We start from the raw sequence: 13753 nt of genomic DNA on the forward strand, positions 1-13753 counted from the left end.
AGATCAGTTTCTCAAACTTGGCTCTTCAGTGAGGATAGCCATTCAGTGGAGCCCTTGCTGAAAGCACAGATTCCCTGGCCCCTCTCCTGGGTATCTGGCTGTGTCTGGCTGAGGTGGGGCCCACAGTGGGCTAGACTCCTAGAAACTCTGTGTTGCGGCCCTATTGTTTGAGTTTCTAGAACATTAGGAACATCAAAAACTTGTTCACAGTCTTTGAATTTGCCCATTGAACTGAACTTGTTCTAGATTTATATTAGCAAAGTGGAAGCTATGTCCAGTCTTCTCTTTGCAAAGAGAGGCTTTCAGATTGGGAGAGTTCGGAGGAGGAGCTTTCTGGCCTGACACATCCTGGGGCAAGCTCCAGAGTCCATGTTCAAGGCAATAGAAATAGCAGAGAAGGGTGGAAAGTCCTAAGTGTAGCAGGAAGACAATAAGGTATGCTCAGGCTCCTGGAATACACTGTGTACCCTGCTCAGTGGGTGACCTGGGTGTGCTGTTACATGTATAGCAAAAGAAATATATTACATGCAACAGTGTGGCAAGAAGCGGTTAGCTTAGGGCAGAGGAGGTAGCTTCCAGGGAAGGATGTAGGAATGGGTTGTTTAGATATAAATCTCCAGATATTTGAAAGTGAATCTTATAGAAGCAGCTCCCATTGTCCACTCTGAGGAAAGAACTCCAATGTTCTCGATTATTATTCTTAAATGAATAAATGAATGAATGAACTTAAATTGAGTTCAGGTTCTTGTGTGAATCCTCCACCACCTTCAGAAACCTAGGCCACCGGCTCACTCTGCACTATCTCCATCCACAATTTGGAAAACAAACATCTGCATGGTTTTCCGTTGAACTCACATAGTCCCGCAGCAGGAAAGCAGGATGGCAGATGCAGGCATAGGCAAAGAGGTTCAGGCTCTTCCCTGTCAGCTCATCCCTCCAGGAGTTGAGCCTGCACTAGTATCTAAATGAACATGTGCACACAGCTCATCTCCCCATCTGTTCTATTACATGGAATTTTTCAGCCACAGGACCAGTGAAGAGAATCCTAAAGAACAGGATGGAAAATGGGCAACTCACTCTTGAATTGTGGCTTCCGAATTCTGGTCCCAGGTAAAGGAAGCCTCGGAAAACTGCACAACTGTGTCTGTTGAGAAAAGGCCTCTCTTTTAGTCAGATGCAGGTCTCCCTATGTCTGTCCTCCCTTCCTCAGCCCTCAGGTGTCCCTCTCTGCTTCCTCCAGCAGATCCTGAGATGACTTCTGTCAGTGCTGGCTCCTACAGTACTAGGAGGAAAACAAAAACTCCTGAGGTGAGACCAGAAGTTGCCCGCATATGAAATCCTTTTCAATTCAGGAGTCCCAGGCCTATTGGTAGCCCAGATTCTAGATGTGCAGATGCTCTGGGTACATTCTCAGGCCCTGCATCACCTCATGTTCTGGTATAAATTCCACTTCTGTGTATAAATTCAGCCACTGCTCACCCTGGAATACAGGCCAACTGCGTGTTCTGGCCATGAATGCCCCCAAACACTTAAACCTCCAGAACCTGTGTTTTTCTTTGCTCCAGCCTATCTTCCCAGCTCCGCATGCTCAGCTCCATCCTGACTTCTGCTTTTGAGACCTTTTGCAGGATTTCTTGCTTATTCTCAGAACGGCTGACTTAGCTTTGTCTAGCAATCTGGCTAAGCAATCTATTCTGAGTGTAAACGTAACTTAAAGTAAACACAGTATGCTTATATGTAAAGGTAGGTTCAAGGTAAGTCCCCAAACTCTCTCTTTCAATCAGTTTGCTGCTGCTGAGCCCCGTATATCAAAGTTCTGGTACAAGCACTGTGAATAAGTTTGGGAAGAAACTTCCAAGTTCATTTACCAAAATTGCAGTCATGTCGAATGGCAGATGTGTCCAACTCATCCCCTCCCAAGTACTTCTCCAGCCGTCGTATGGAAACACTGGCCTAGAGAAGGACAAAGAATCTCAAGAATAAAAAATCCAATGACCAATGCAAGCAGGGAGAGGATTTTGACTTTGCCATCAGCCTTAAATGTGGAAGAAGACAGTCAACCTGCCAGGCTTCTTGCCCATAATTTGCCACTTGCCAAAGCTGGAACCTCCCGATACTTACCACAAACTCAGGCACATCTCAGCCATGAGAGAGCCAGCCCATCCCTCTGGACAGAGGCAAATTAAGAAGCTCTGTTTCAGCCCTTCAGAAAACTTGGGGCAGGGGGAGCAACTCCACTGCTCTTTCCAATCTTTGGACCTATTTCCAGAAACCGTTTCCTGCCTTCCTCTTAGGTCAAACCCTAACTTCTATCCGGTTCTGGCAACTAGGCCCCTAGCATGCTCTTTAACTGAGTTCATGCCTTGATGACCCATTCAGTGTCCTAACTGAGCCACTACTGGGACTCTGTAGAAGAATTGGCCATGGCACACTTCCACACAGGCCAAGCTTAAACTGCAGCTGATCTAAATATCGGCAGAACACCCTGTATTGCTCCTGGAACGTGGGAACTTGGGAAGATTTCCAGGAGCTTTTACAAGGATGTTCCTCACCTGCCTCCCTGTCTTCCAGGGAGGCTGTCACGAGATGATTTCTCGTCACCAACTGGATTCTGATGAGTATAAGGCTTTCTGCCTCTCCTTCGAGTGCAACTGCAGACTATGCCCTGCCTAGCTGCTGCAGGGACCAGCTCCTGAGAAGCAGAGTGTCCCATTGCCCTGTCACATTGTCATCTGGCCCCTTCTATTTCAATGTCATCTTGTGGGACAGGAAATGCAGGGAGCTGACATGACACTTTTGTCGATCTTGTTTTGCCATGTAATAAACTGAATTTCTCAGCACCTTCCAGAACAGGCGGGCCTTCTCCTAAACACCAGCCCTTCCTATGGCCTGAGCTGTCTGAAGTGAGCCACCTCTGAGATGAATGCCGATCACCACACTCTGTCATCCTGGCTACCTCACCAGTCTGCCACCTGCTCTGTCATCTTCCCCCTGAGGTCTGGTGCCTGGTCCATCTCAGTGACCATGCTCGGTTTTTAGGAGCCAGATACTCGCCCTGGCCCATCCAAAGCCTCTTGAACTCCAAACTCATTTTCTGACAGCTTGAGGCTTTCAAATTGCCTTCAGTTTTACCACCACGTGGACTAATACAAAGAGAGGATCTTTTATCTCCCTTCATGCCGTAGTTCTCTAATGCTATACAAATCCTTCAACAGCCTTGGGAAAATGTAAAGAGAACTAGGCTTGGAAAAGGGCTTAGAAATGTTCCAAGTACCAGGGTCAATCATAAATGCTTTTATAAGCATCGTCGTATAAATGGGCTCAGAGAGAGCTTGTGATTTTACTAAGATCAAACCATTGTTCCCCAGAGACCAACAAATCTTTCTAATTGAAAGTTCACCAGCAGAAGCTAGAAATGAGATATGATAGGCCAGTAATTCTGAAATCGGAGATAATTAATTGGAGACAGTCAGTTAACAGTGAAAGTCCTACGTACCTGGAGTACAGCGGAGATCACCATTGGGAGTATGGTCATGGGATAGCGTAGGATATTGAAGAGAGAGATGGCGGTGAAAGCCTTTTCTGCATCCAAAATATTATTGCTATCCACAAGGACGTAAACTGAAAATGTGACCACAGATACCTGGAAAAGCAAGGTCGTGAGCAATTTAGTCCTACAAGGAAAGGCTCAAGCAGCCTTGTACTAAGTCTCAGAAACACAGCATATCAGAGTTGAAGGAGTCTTAGGGATTATATCAACCTTCCCAAGTTGCAAATGAAAAATTTGAGCCAGAAAAGAAGGAAATATCTTGCCTGATTCATAAAGTCAATTAATGGCATTGCTGGAACCAGAGCTCAGGTTTCCTGGCTCCTGTACCAGTGTTTCTTCTACTATCGACCCAGATGGTCTCCCCAAGAAGATGGGAAGCCCTTCTTTGCAAATCATTCCTGGATACCACATTCATGCTGAACATCCTCCAACTTGCTCTGGGCTCTCAGACCACCAAATTGTACACAAGGGTGAAACTGGAGTTGGGGGCATGGGGTAGGAAGAACGGTCTAGAGAGTTAAAAAGTGGGGTGGAGTCCCCTAGATTTTGGGGTCAGGCCTACAGGTGCTGGGCAGTCTGTCAGGACAACCCTTTGTCTTCAGGAAGCTGACCCAGCCCACTGACTCATGTCACTCACCAGGACTGGAGTTATGTATAAGAAAAACATTATCATAGCCTGCAGCTGCCCATAGGCGAGAAGGTTCTTAAGCTCTTTCTTCCGAATGTCATGGATTTGTTCTTTGAATGAAGGTTCCCATGCGAAATATTTCAGGATCTAATAGGATAGAAAAGAGCACAGTTCACACTGTTGCCCCAAAAGGACACTCATCCCTCTATTTTTAGAATATGCTCCCCAAAATCAGCAGGGGAGGGGTGTAGAAATCCATATTGTAAAGTATGATTACAGAGAGGTAGCTCGTGTTTGTTGACAATCTACTATGGATAAAACATTTTAAACACATTATTTTACTTAATTCCTGTAACAGTCTATGTGCGACCAACTGTCCCAGTATGCCTGGGACTAAGAGTTGTCCAGGACATGAGGCTTTCAGTGCCAGACCTGGAAAGTTCTGGATAAACCAGGAAGAGTTAGTCCCCTACTTTTGTAGAATTATTGTATCTATTTTAACAATAAGGAAACAGGCTGAGAGAAGCTAAATAACTTGCCCAAAGTCACCAAGCTAGGTAGTGGTAGAGCCGAGATTCAAAACCAGGTCTAGTCATTTTGCCACACTAGCAGAAAAGCATATCAAAGTTCTGTGTGAAGAAATATCAGGGCATTTTCAAGAAGTTTAGGGTAATGCAAAATCTATCTATCTATCTATCTATCTATCTATCTATCTATCTATCTATCTATCTATTGGGGGAATTAAAGTGGGGAAAAATGTTTTCAAGTTTAAAATATATATATATGTATATATACCTATATATACACATATATATGTATATATGCACGTATATGTATATATATGTATATATACATACATATGTATATATGTGAATATATGTGTGTGTATATAGATGTACATATATATACATATGTGTATATATATACACACACACATATATTCATATATGTATACACATACACACACACACATATATATTCATAGTCTTATTGGTAACCTTTGTAGAATAAATGCATTATTTTAAAAGTTGTCAAATAGAGAAAAGAAGAAAGCATTTAGCCTTCCTATCCTGTACGAATTTTATTTTAAGGTAATCAACTAGTTGAGATAATTCTTCTTTATAGAATTCCAGCTTATCAATGTCAAAGGATTAATGGAATTAAAATATCACCCTTTTGTAACTCCTAATGAAATAATAGATCAAGGCAATGATCCGCAGTGGCTGTTAAATTTTTATGACAGTGGTTTTTCAACCTTAGCCACATATTAAAATTACTTAGAGAGTTTTAAAAATATACTATATGGCTAAAGCTCACCCCTAGAGAGTCCAATTTAATTGGTTTGAAGTAGGGTCCAAACTTCAGTGGGTTTTACAAACTTCCTAGGGGATCGAAATGTGCTGCCAGGGCCACAAATCACTGTTCTAGGTGAAAGAATGGCAGGAAACTTAATAAGGGATAAATCAGGCTAACAACTCCTGGACCTCTGCCTACACATCATCACCAATGTTTGAAAGTACACACCACAGCATCACCTGAAACATCCTTACCCACCCTGTCCAAAAAACATCAAGCCTAAAAACATAATCAAGTTTTAGGCCTAAGCACCAATTTACAAGAAATTCATGAAACAAGACAACCTAGTTTCTCTAATATGACTCAAAAAAGAGGGGCAGGGGAAGAGGTACTATTGTGGAGTAAAAGCACTGTCAACTAAATGCCATGTGTGAATATTTTTGAATCCTCATTCAAACTAACCAACAGTTATGTGTGTGTGTGTGTGTGTGTGTGTGTGTGTATGTGTGTGGTGGTAATATCACAGATGCATGCGATAAAAAGGGCTGGAAGGGAGAGGGGAGAGAGAGAGAGAGAGAGAGAGAGAGAGAGAGAGAGAGATGAGGCAATTAGGAAAATTTAGTGGTACCAAAGAATGATTGTTAATTTCTTTAGTTGTGATAATGGTATTGTGGTTATGTTAAAAACAAAGTCTGTCTTTGAGAAATATATACAAAGTATTTACTAATGAAATGACAACATAATCTGGGATTTTCTTTAAAATAATCTAGCAGAGCATGAAGTGGGAAGCGGAGGAGTAGAAATGAAACTAGGTTATGCTGATAATTGCTAGAGCTGGTTGGTGTCCATGGGGGTTCATTCTGTCTACTTCTGTGCAGATTTGACAATTTATAAGGTAATGTAAAAACAAAACAAATCATTTAAGGTAAATAAATAGAAACAAAAGTTCAAATGAGGGCCTGAGAGGGGTAGTAAGAGAAACAACAGGAGACTTGTGGGTAAATGAATCAGGAGTCATGTGACACCACACAGGCCTAGCAGCAGGAGTCCACAGCCTCTATCAGGGTTTGTTAAGGCCTGCTGCTGTCATTGCACACAGAGGGCTACCTACGGCTTGATGTCTCACCTTGATCCCACTGAGAATCTCATTCATGATCTTTATACGTTTATCTTTATTTTCCATATTTTTTACCTGCCAGGAAAAAGTAAAACAAAAACAAAACACACTTTTACATGAGAAGATCCAGATTTGCTGCAGACTCTCGTGGTGGCACTCGTGGCTGCCACTTGGTAAGAACTCGAGGTGCCCAGTGATGGGATGTGTCTCTCCCACTCTCCTCTTTGCCCACTCTGCCTCTAACACAGCCACCATCTTTCTGATCCTTGAATGTGCCAACCCCATTTCTGCCCCCTACAGTCTTGGCCTGACTATGCCTTCTTCTCAGGTTGTTTTTCTCAAGGCTTGCTCCTTCATGGTCAGGCTTGTGTTGTTCAGAGCTCAGCTCAAATGTCCCCTTCTCACAGAGGCTTTTCCTGACCCCATAATCTAAAACAACCACCCAGTTAACTCGCTGTCATATCAGCCTGTTTAATTCTCTGTGTAGCAAGGTCGATGGCCAAGACTTAGGCTTAAAGTTTGGGCCACTCGTGTGACTGCCCTGCAAGGTTTGTATTGGTTTGTATTGCTATGGTGGAAAAACAGGGGCAATAATCACTGTTCTAAGAACAGCCCAGTGGAGAGGGTGGAAGAGTTATGCTCAGGGTCCCTGGACAGCTCTTCTCATTCCAAGCAGGCTCTTCTCTCTAACATGAATGAAGATAGAGTATATAAACATTAAGAGTGGTCAGAAGATGCAAAGGGAAGATAAAGAAAGCTAAATTAATTTGGAATGGTAGAAGGACTTCCATCAGCTTTGCTTTGCCCACACTCCCACAAGAGTTAGAAAAAAAATAAGAAAAAGACTTTAGACTTTGAAGAAGGTCTATATCCCCAGGGTGACTTTGTTTCTTTACCTGAATAGCCCTACTTTTGGTGGTGAATATTGCATTAACTGGGATTAGGATTGCCATCAACCCAACACCTGCTAAGACTGAGGGTCCCAACTCTATCCATAGGAAGTAAATGGAAAAGGCAATCTGTAGAACAGTTGACCACAGCATTTGGATATAGTTAGCCACATCCATGAGCTTCTGGGCATCCACAGACATCAAGTTCACTGTTTCTCCTATGGTGTACTGCTTCCTGTCCCGGTTGGATAGGATCAGTGCCTAAGGATAAAGACTGGCATTAGAATACATGGACAAGGACAAGGATCCTGGGGAGTAACAGGGGAAACTCAGGAAATGAGACTACAGCAAAAGGATGGGCTCCACATGGACACAACCTTTTCAAGGGGCTGTGCCTTCTTGCCTCCAAATTTTACATACACTCTTCTCTCATCCTGACCACTCTTTCTTGCTATTCCCACCTTCTCCAATCCCACACGCCCCACCCCCACTTCTTTGCTCAGAAAATTCCTACTTATTCTTTAGTGTTAGCGTAGATGAAACTTCTTCTGAAAAGATTTCCCTAACTCTCAATCTTAGATACCCGTCCTGTGTACCCGCATAACATCTTGTGCTTATCTCAGCCATTACATTCATCACATTGAGCTGTACTTGTCTTGTTTTTCTATTTCCCTACCGGATGTACACTTTGTGAGGACAAGGGCTACATCTGTCCATTTCACTACGGTATCATAGAGCACACAGTAGGGGATCAAGTACTAAAGGATGGAATGAATGGAGGGATGAAGAGAGGAAGCATCTGCTGATTCTGGCCTTGCGGCCTTTTGATACGGCAATGTTATTTGGAGCCATACTCTTATGAGGAGGTTGCAACCATTCCCAGGAAAGACCGAGATCTTAGAATAGAGAGGAAAACTGCAGGTTCCCACATTTGAAGCAAAATGACTTTCTTATTATCAGGAATTTTCAAGCAATGTCTAGATACCTAAATGTTATGTATGGGCCTTCTATTCTCATGTTAAAAAGATCAGAAGGCTGATCGACAGTGCCTTGCAATAATGCACCCTGCTAAGGGACTTGGGTTGGGGGCCACTGAAACTGGCTTGCACTACGCTCACCAAAGCACTGTTGGTGTGGGCTCCATCTTCCTGGAGGAAGGAAAACCTTCTTCTAGTTCCCACAAAGACAGTGTATGGGCTACGAGTGTCCTTAGACATTCACCTCAGTTCTCCTAGAAGCTCTACTGTCATCTTAATCCACCAACACATTTTTTTCTCTGGAACATATCAGGATTCTTGGTCATACAGTAAAAATAGAAATTTCCTAAAATGTTAGGCCACCAAGGTTCTAGAGAAATCAGTCCACCTCTTTGCCTCCCTTTTGGTGTGGAAAAACAAAACACAACAAAGTAACATGTTCAAGGTAATTGCTATAGTTTTCTTTTCTTAATAAATCTCAGTAAAGTGGAAAAGTAATTGATCTAGTCTCAATAGGCTTCATCTAGGCACAGCTCTTGGCTATGTAATTGTAGGCACTGAAACGAGCTAAGCCTTATTTCTCTGTAAAATGGGGATAATGCAATTACTTCACAGGGCTATGGATTGATAATAGATGTGAACATGCTTAATAATATTTCATAAATGAAGCATTGTCTAAACATATGGAATTGGTTTTAGATTCTATTTTAGTAGCAATATTTATGTAAATGAAGGCCTCATTAAGGGTTCTATTTTACAAATTCCTTATATATGCAACAGTTGCAAAAACTGTTAAGAATCAAAATAGTGGGAACAAAACATCACAATTAAAAAAGCGTACATTCGTTAGAAATGACTGAGACAGCCTGGTTAGTGACCCCATATCCTGCAAACCAACAGAAATCTAATATCTCCAGAAGAAATAAGGTAATTAAAAAATTAATTTGAGGAAAGACAAATTTCAATGTAAGGGTTTCTGAGAGTTTAAAGGATTTGACCAGATTTCTGAAATTTGACCAAATTTCAATGTAAGGGTTTCTGAGAGTTTAAAGGATTTGATTCAGATTTGACCTGAAGACATTCGGATTACCTGTCTGGTCTCTTTTGATAAGTCCACATCTACACAGAGAAGACAGACACATCAGTGTTTTGAGGGAGGAAAGCAAAAGAGAAAACCAGAAACTGTAATAGAGAAATCACTGTGATGGAACTCTCTAGTGGTAGAGGAAAAAGAAGAAAGGGCAATTGCTTGATGTTCTGACCTATAAAAATTCTTATCTCTTCATTTATGAATTTGCTCCTCAGGCTTATAGTCACTGATCCTAACTATTCTATTTTCATTTCTTTTTCTTTCTTTCTTTCTTTCTTTTTAATTGAAATGTAATTGACTCTATTTTCATTTCTTAAGGGACGAAATGAAACTTCATCTTGGTATCTAAGAGATACAGAAAATACAGATGCCCTGAGAAAGTTAACCATTAAAGCAACATATCAGAGGGAAGATGAGCAAAATCATCTCAAGAAAATGGAGAGCTCCCAAGTCTGCAGAACTCCATAAGCAGAGTGAATATATTTACAAATCAAAAAAGGAATCAGGCAGAAGAGGGGTTGGTCAGCCACTAAAGATTTAGGAAAAGAAGTCTCTAGGAAGAAGCGGGTCTGGGGAGATGGAGCCTTGGGCTCATAGAGCTTCTAGACTGTGGTAAAATAGTAATTTGAGATGGATGCACCAGATCCTACGAGTGCAGTTTCATGTAGTATCAGGCTTAAGTGCTGACAGTTTTAAGAATCTGCCCTTAGCCAGCTTCTTTTCTGACTTTACATTCTTTCCCAAGGCATTTTTCACCTTGCCAAGAGAGGTAGAAGAGAAGGACAGATAGGCAAGCTTTCAAGGCTAAAAGGCAAATCCTGGGGGGAGATGGGTTTGCTAGCTTTTCCCTGGAGTGCATGCTCCCTCCTACCCCACCCCTACACCTTATGTCTATATACACATTTTTTGTATTTTAATTTCCATCTAAAGAAGGCTGTATGGTTAGTCAAAAACCAAGTGTTGAGGTCAATGATCATTTCCATCAAATTTTCTTCAATCTTGGAATAAATGCTCACGTTTACTAAGGGGATTTTCTTTGGCGATACCTGATAGTCCACTTACCTTTTTATATACAGAAGCCATAATGATTGTCCGTACGTTTAGGCCCAGAACAAAGCACAGTTGAAAATGGTACTGAAGGCAGATAGACTGGATGGAGGCCACGGCAAACAAGAGGATCGAATAGATATATCCAACCCACACGTAGGTGTTACGGTCATTTGTGAAGGAGATCATCAATCTACCAGAGCAAAACCAAGTGATTCTCATCAAGCCTTTACAGGGTCCTCACACTCCTCGTGCATAGCCCGCTACCCTACCCCGCCCTGTGAGTAACAAAAGTGACCAGATTTGTCTGGTGTTTTCGGAAGGCTGAGCGCTACAGTGTACTAGCACTTTTGCTTTGGCTTGGAGACGAGCAGTGAGAGCTTAGGACAAGCTTAGGATGTGTCTAGCATGAGTTAGTAGGGCTTCCACTGGAGGATTGTTCATTCCATAGACCTCAGCAGACAGACGTCCTGTCATGGTTATCCTGAACTGCCCACCGAAGGCCGTAACCGGGAGCCAGGAGGTACCGACACCAGGTTCAAGGCTCTCCCCGGGTATGCTGCCCACCTCTTGGATGGGGCTCAGCCCACGACAGTCCTGTTTAACAAACAAGAGCCCCTACCAAGTGTCTGGCTTCCTATGGTGGGGGAGCAGATGGGTGTGGAAAAGAGAGAGGCTAAAGGACATATCATCTTAGATTTCAAAAGCTGTCGTGTGCTTTTCAAGAACACAATGCTGTAAGGTGAAAGAAAATTGTGAGCATTTTTTGAAAATGGGAATTAATAATAAGCTCCAGCCTGCATACAGAGGGCCAAGAAGGAGAGTGGCAGAGGAGGCCCTGAGACAGCCCAAGGCCCTTGAACTCACTTCAGCAGCTGAGGACTCACAAACGTTAATATGTCATTCATGAGCTTCAGCAGCAACGATTTCAGGATTATGACGTAGAAAATTTTGAAGAAGGTCTTGACCAACCAGGACTTGGGAAAGTCTTCTGTGGTCTTAGATTTCTTTTGTTTCTTTTTAGCTTCTTCCTAGGTACAAAACCAAAGGACAGTGTCCACAGAGCTGAGGGATGTAAGACTGTGTTCTGCACCGAATCCTGGTGCCTTCTTTGTCCAGAGTTTGGTGACTCACAGGGGCACACAACACATATTTACGAGTGAAATAATAAATTAATTAACTGCTAATGCTAACTCCCACCAAGGTACAAATTCTAGTAGGTTAAGGTATTATTTTATTTTTCTATTTTCAAAAACATTTTATTATAGAAAATTTCAAATCTACCCAAAAGGAGAGCAAAGAGTACGTTATACCCCCACGTATTCATCACTAAGGTACTGTTAGGATTGTGAATACTATTAATGATAAAATATGCACTGCAAAGGATAAAGTGCAATAAAAATATGAGGACAAAATCACCATGACACTGATGTCCCCTTGTCCGAGACATAAAGAACATTCACACAGACCCTCATGGACAGTTACCAGGACAAGGACATCTTGGCTTTGGCTCTGGTTCTTGTTCAAGCCGTTCAGGCCGCCTCCGGAGTTCCTCTGGGATTTCTTCTGCTGCCGTCTCTGAAATGCCCGCCTGGACTTCAGCAGCTCCTCTGCCATGACTGTTTCAAATTTGCTGACTAGTATCTTGGTTTTAAGCTTTTCGTCAACATCCCAGACATCTTTCAGTGTCAGAGGTTGCTTATAGCCTTTCAGAACAATGCTAGGACAAGAGTGACCCACAGGCTGAGTCAGAGGCTGTTTACTTGGTGTCTCTATCAAAGCCTGCCTCCCAGTTCCGGGATGGAGGACAGAAGAATCAGACTTCTCCCTTTCCACACCACCCCATCTCTCCTGACCCTTTGAACTTGACAGAAGAGTGGAGGAGAGCAAGAAAGGGATATGGTGGGGGTAGCAGAAAGTGGTAGACAACAAGAGAAAGGGAAGAGGAGGGGTACTGCTGAATTAAAAGAGCAAAAAGAGCATCACCTCCCCCTGCTCCTTCCTCCTCAAACACTGGCTGCCGCTCTGCTGCTCTGGCATCTCCCTGAGGGGCCTCCACGATGCCCTGAAAGAACTGAGCAGATCTGGAGGCCACCTCGACACTGTCTCTCTAGGTCAGAGCCCCTCAACCTGGCATTTGAGAACACGAATGGAAAATAAATCACATCTTTATTTTTAATAGCTTCTAACTGATATTTAGCCTTTCCTTCTAATATAACTGTAGGCAACCAACCAGAGTTGTAAAAAGGAATACCTATGCCTTTGTCACCAGGAGAAATCACAGATGTTTTCATGGCTTATTTACATGCATCGCTACTTTGAAACTATGGTCATCATTAGACCCGTGACTAGATCTTGTTATTTAATGCATTAATAAAGAAGCATTTCTTTTTTGGTTTTAAAAAATAGATTTAAGTAGCTATATTTCAATATATTTGTTTTTCTCAATAATCATATGTCTTTTATGCATTTAAAACATGATCTGAGAAGGGGTTCATGGGTGTTAATAACCAAAAGAGTCCATGGAACTACAAAGGACAAGAACATCTACTCCAGATACTCTGGGAGCCCAGGCCAGATATTCTATCCTTTACCCTCCAAATCCGTACCACACTGCCTGCCCTCACATTTCCCTTTTCCTGTCCTACTGCCTCTTTTTCTTACTTCCCTTCCTTTTCTCCTTGGAACCCTCAGGTTACCAAGAGCCCCAGTCTTCCCAATGAAGGGATTCAACTAAATTGATCTGTAAGTTTTAACATTCTCTGACTCTAAGTAGAGGAGAAATGGAGGCCACAGGAGGCATTTTTAAAAATGAAAGTTTCCATCACTTTCAGAAGACTGAGGGGGTAAGGATAGTGACAACCCACTCTCCAGGCATTTCCTACCTGTCATACCAACTAAAGGTAATGCTACTCAGAAACGAAGCCGTGAATGATGGATTCTGCAAGACACACAAAAAATGAGAAAGTAAATCAATTGGAAACAGGAATTTTATGGAATTTTAAAATCAGAAACTGACATAATTTTGTGTTAGAAACTAGATATGATACTGAAGTAGGCTGGTCAACATATATTTATTTGGAGACCCCAAAGTTACAAGTAGAGGGATAATCAGATCTTCTGGCATAGATATATGAATTAATTGTCTATGCTGAAGA

The 13753-nt window shown here is 42.4% G+C and overlaps 1 protein-coding gene across 1 annotated transcript in view; it reads right to left on the reverse strand.

The window, feature by feature from the left end:
* Positions 1-13753, reverse strand: part of ABCC2 (ATP binding cassette subfamily C member 2) — a 53606-nt gene that overhangs the window by 25367 nt on the left and 14486 nt on the right. The window contains exons 6-15 of the mRNA XM_039871529.1: positions 13481-13536; positions 12081-12315; positions 11463-11626; positions 10611-10788; positions 7488-7742; positions 6601-6666; positions 4188-4325; positions 3497-3643; positions 1869-1953; positions 1078-1144 (exon numbers count right to left, since the gene is read on the reverse strand). Coding sequence (XP_039727463.1) covers positions 1078-1144; positions 1869-1953; positions 3497-3643; positions 4188-4325; positions 6601-6666; positions 7488-7742; positions 10611-10788; positions 11463-11626; positions 12081-12315; positions 13481-13536 — 1391 coding nt within the window. The remainder of the gene's footprint in view (positions 1-1077; positions 1145-1868; positions 1954-3496; positions 3644-4187; positions 4326-6600; positions 6667-7487; positions 7743-10610; positions 10789-11462; positions 11627-12080; positions 12316-13480; positions 13537-13753) is intronic.

This window comes from Pteropus medius, unplaced genomic scaffold (genome assembly GCF_902729225.1).
Source record: "Pteropus medius unplaced genomic scaffold, Ma_sr-lr_union100, whole genome shotgun sequence".
Taxonomy (NCBI): Eukaryota; Metazoa; Chordata; class Mammalia; order Chiroptera; family Pteropodidae; genus Pteropus; species Pteropus medius.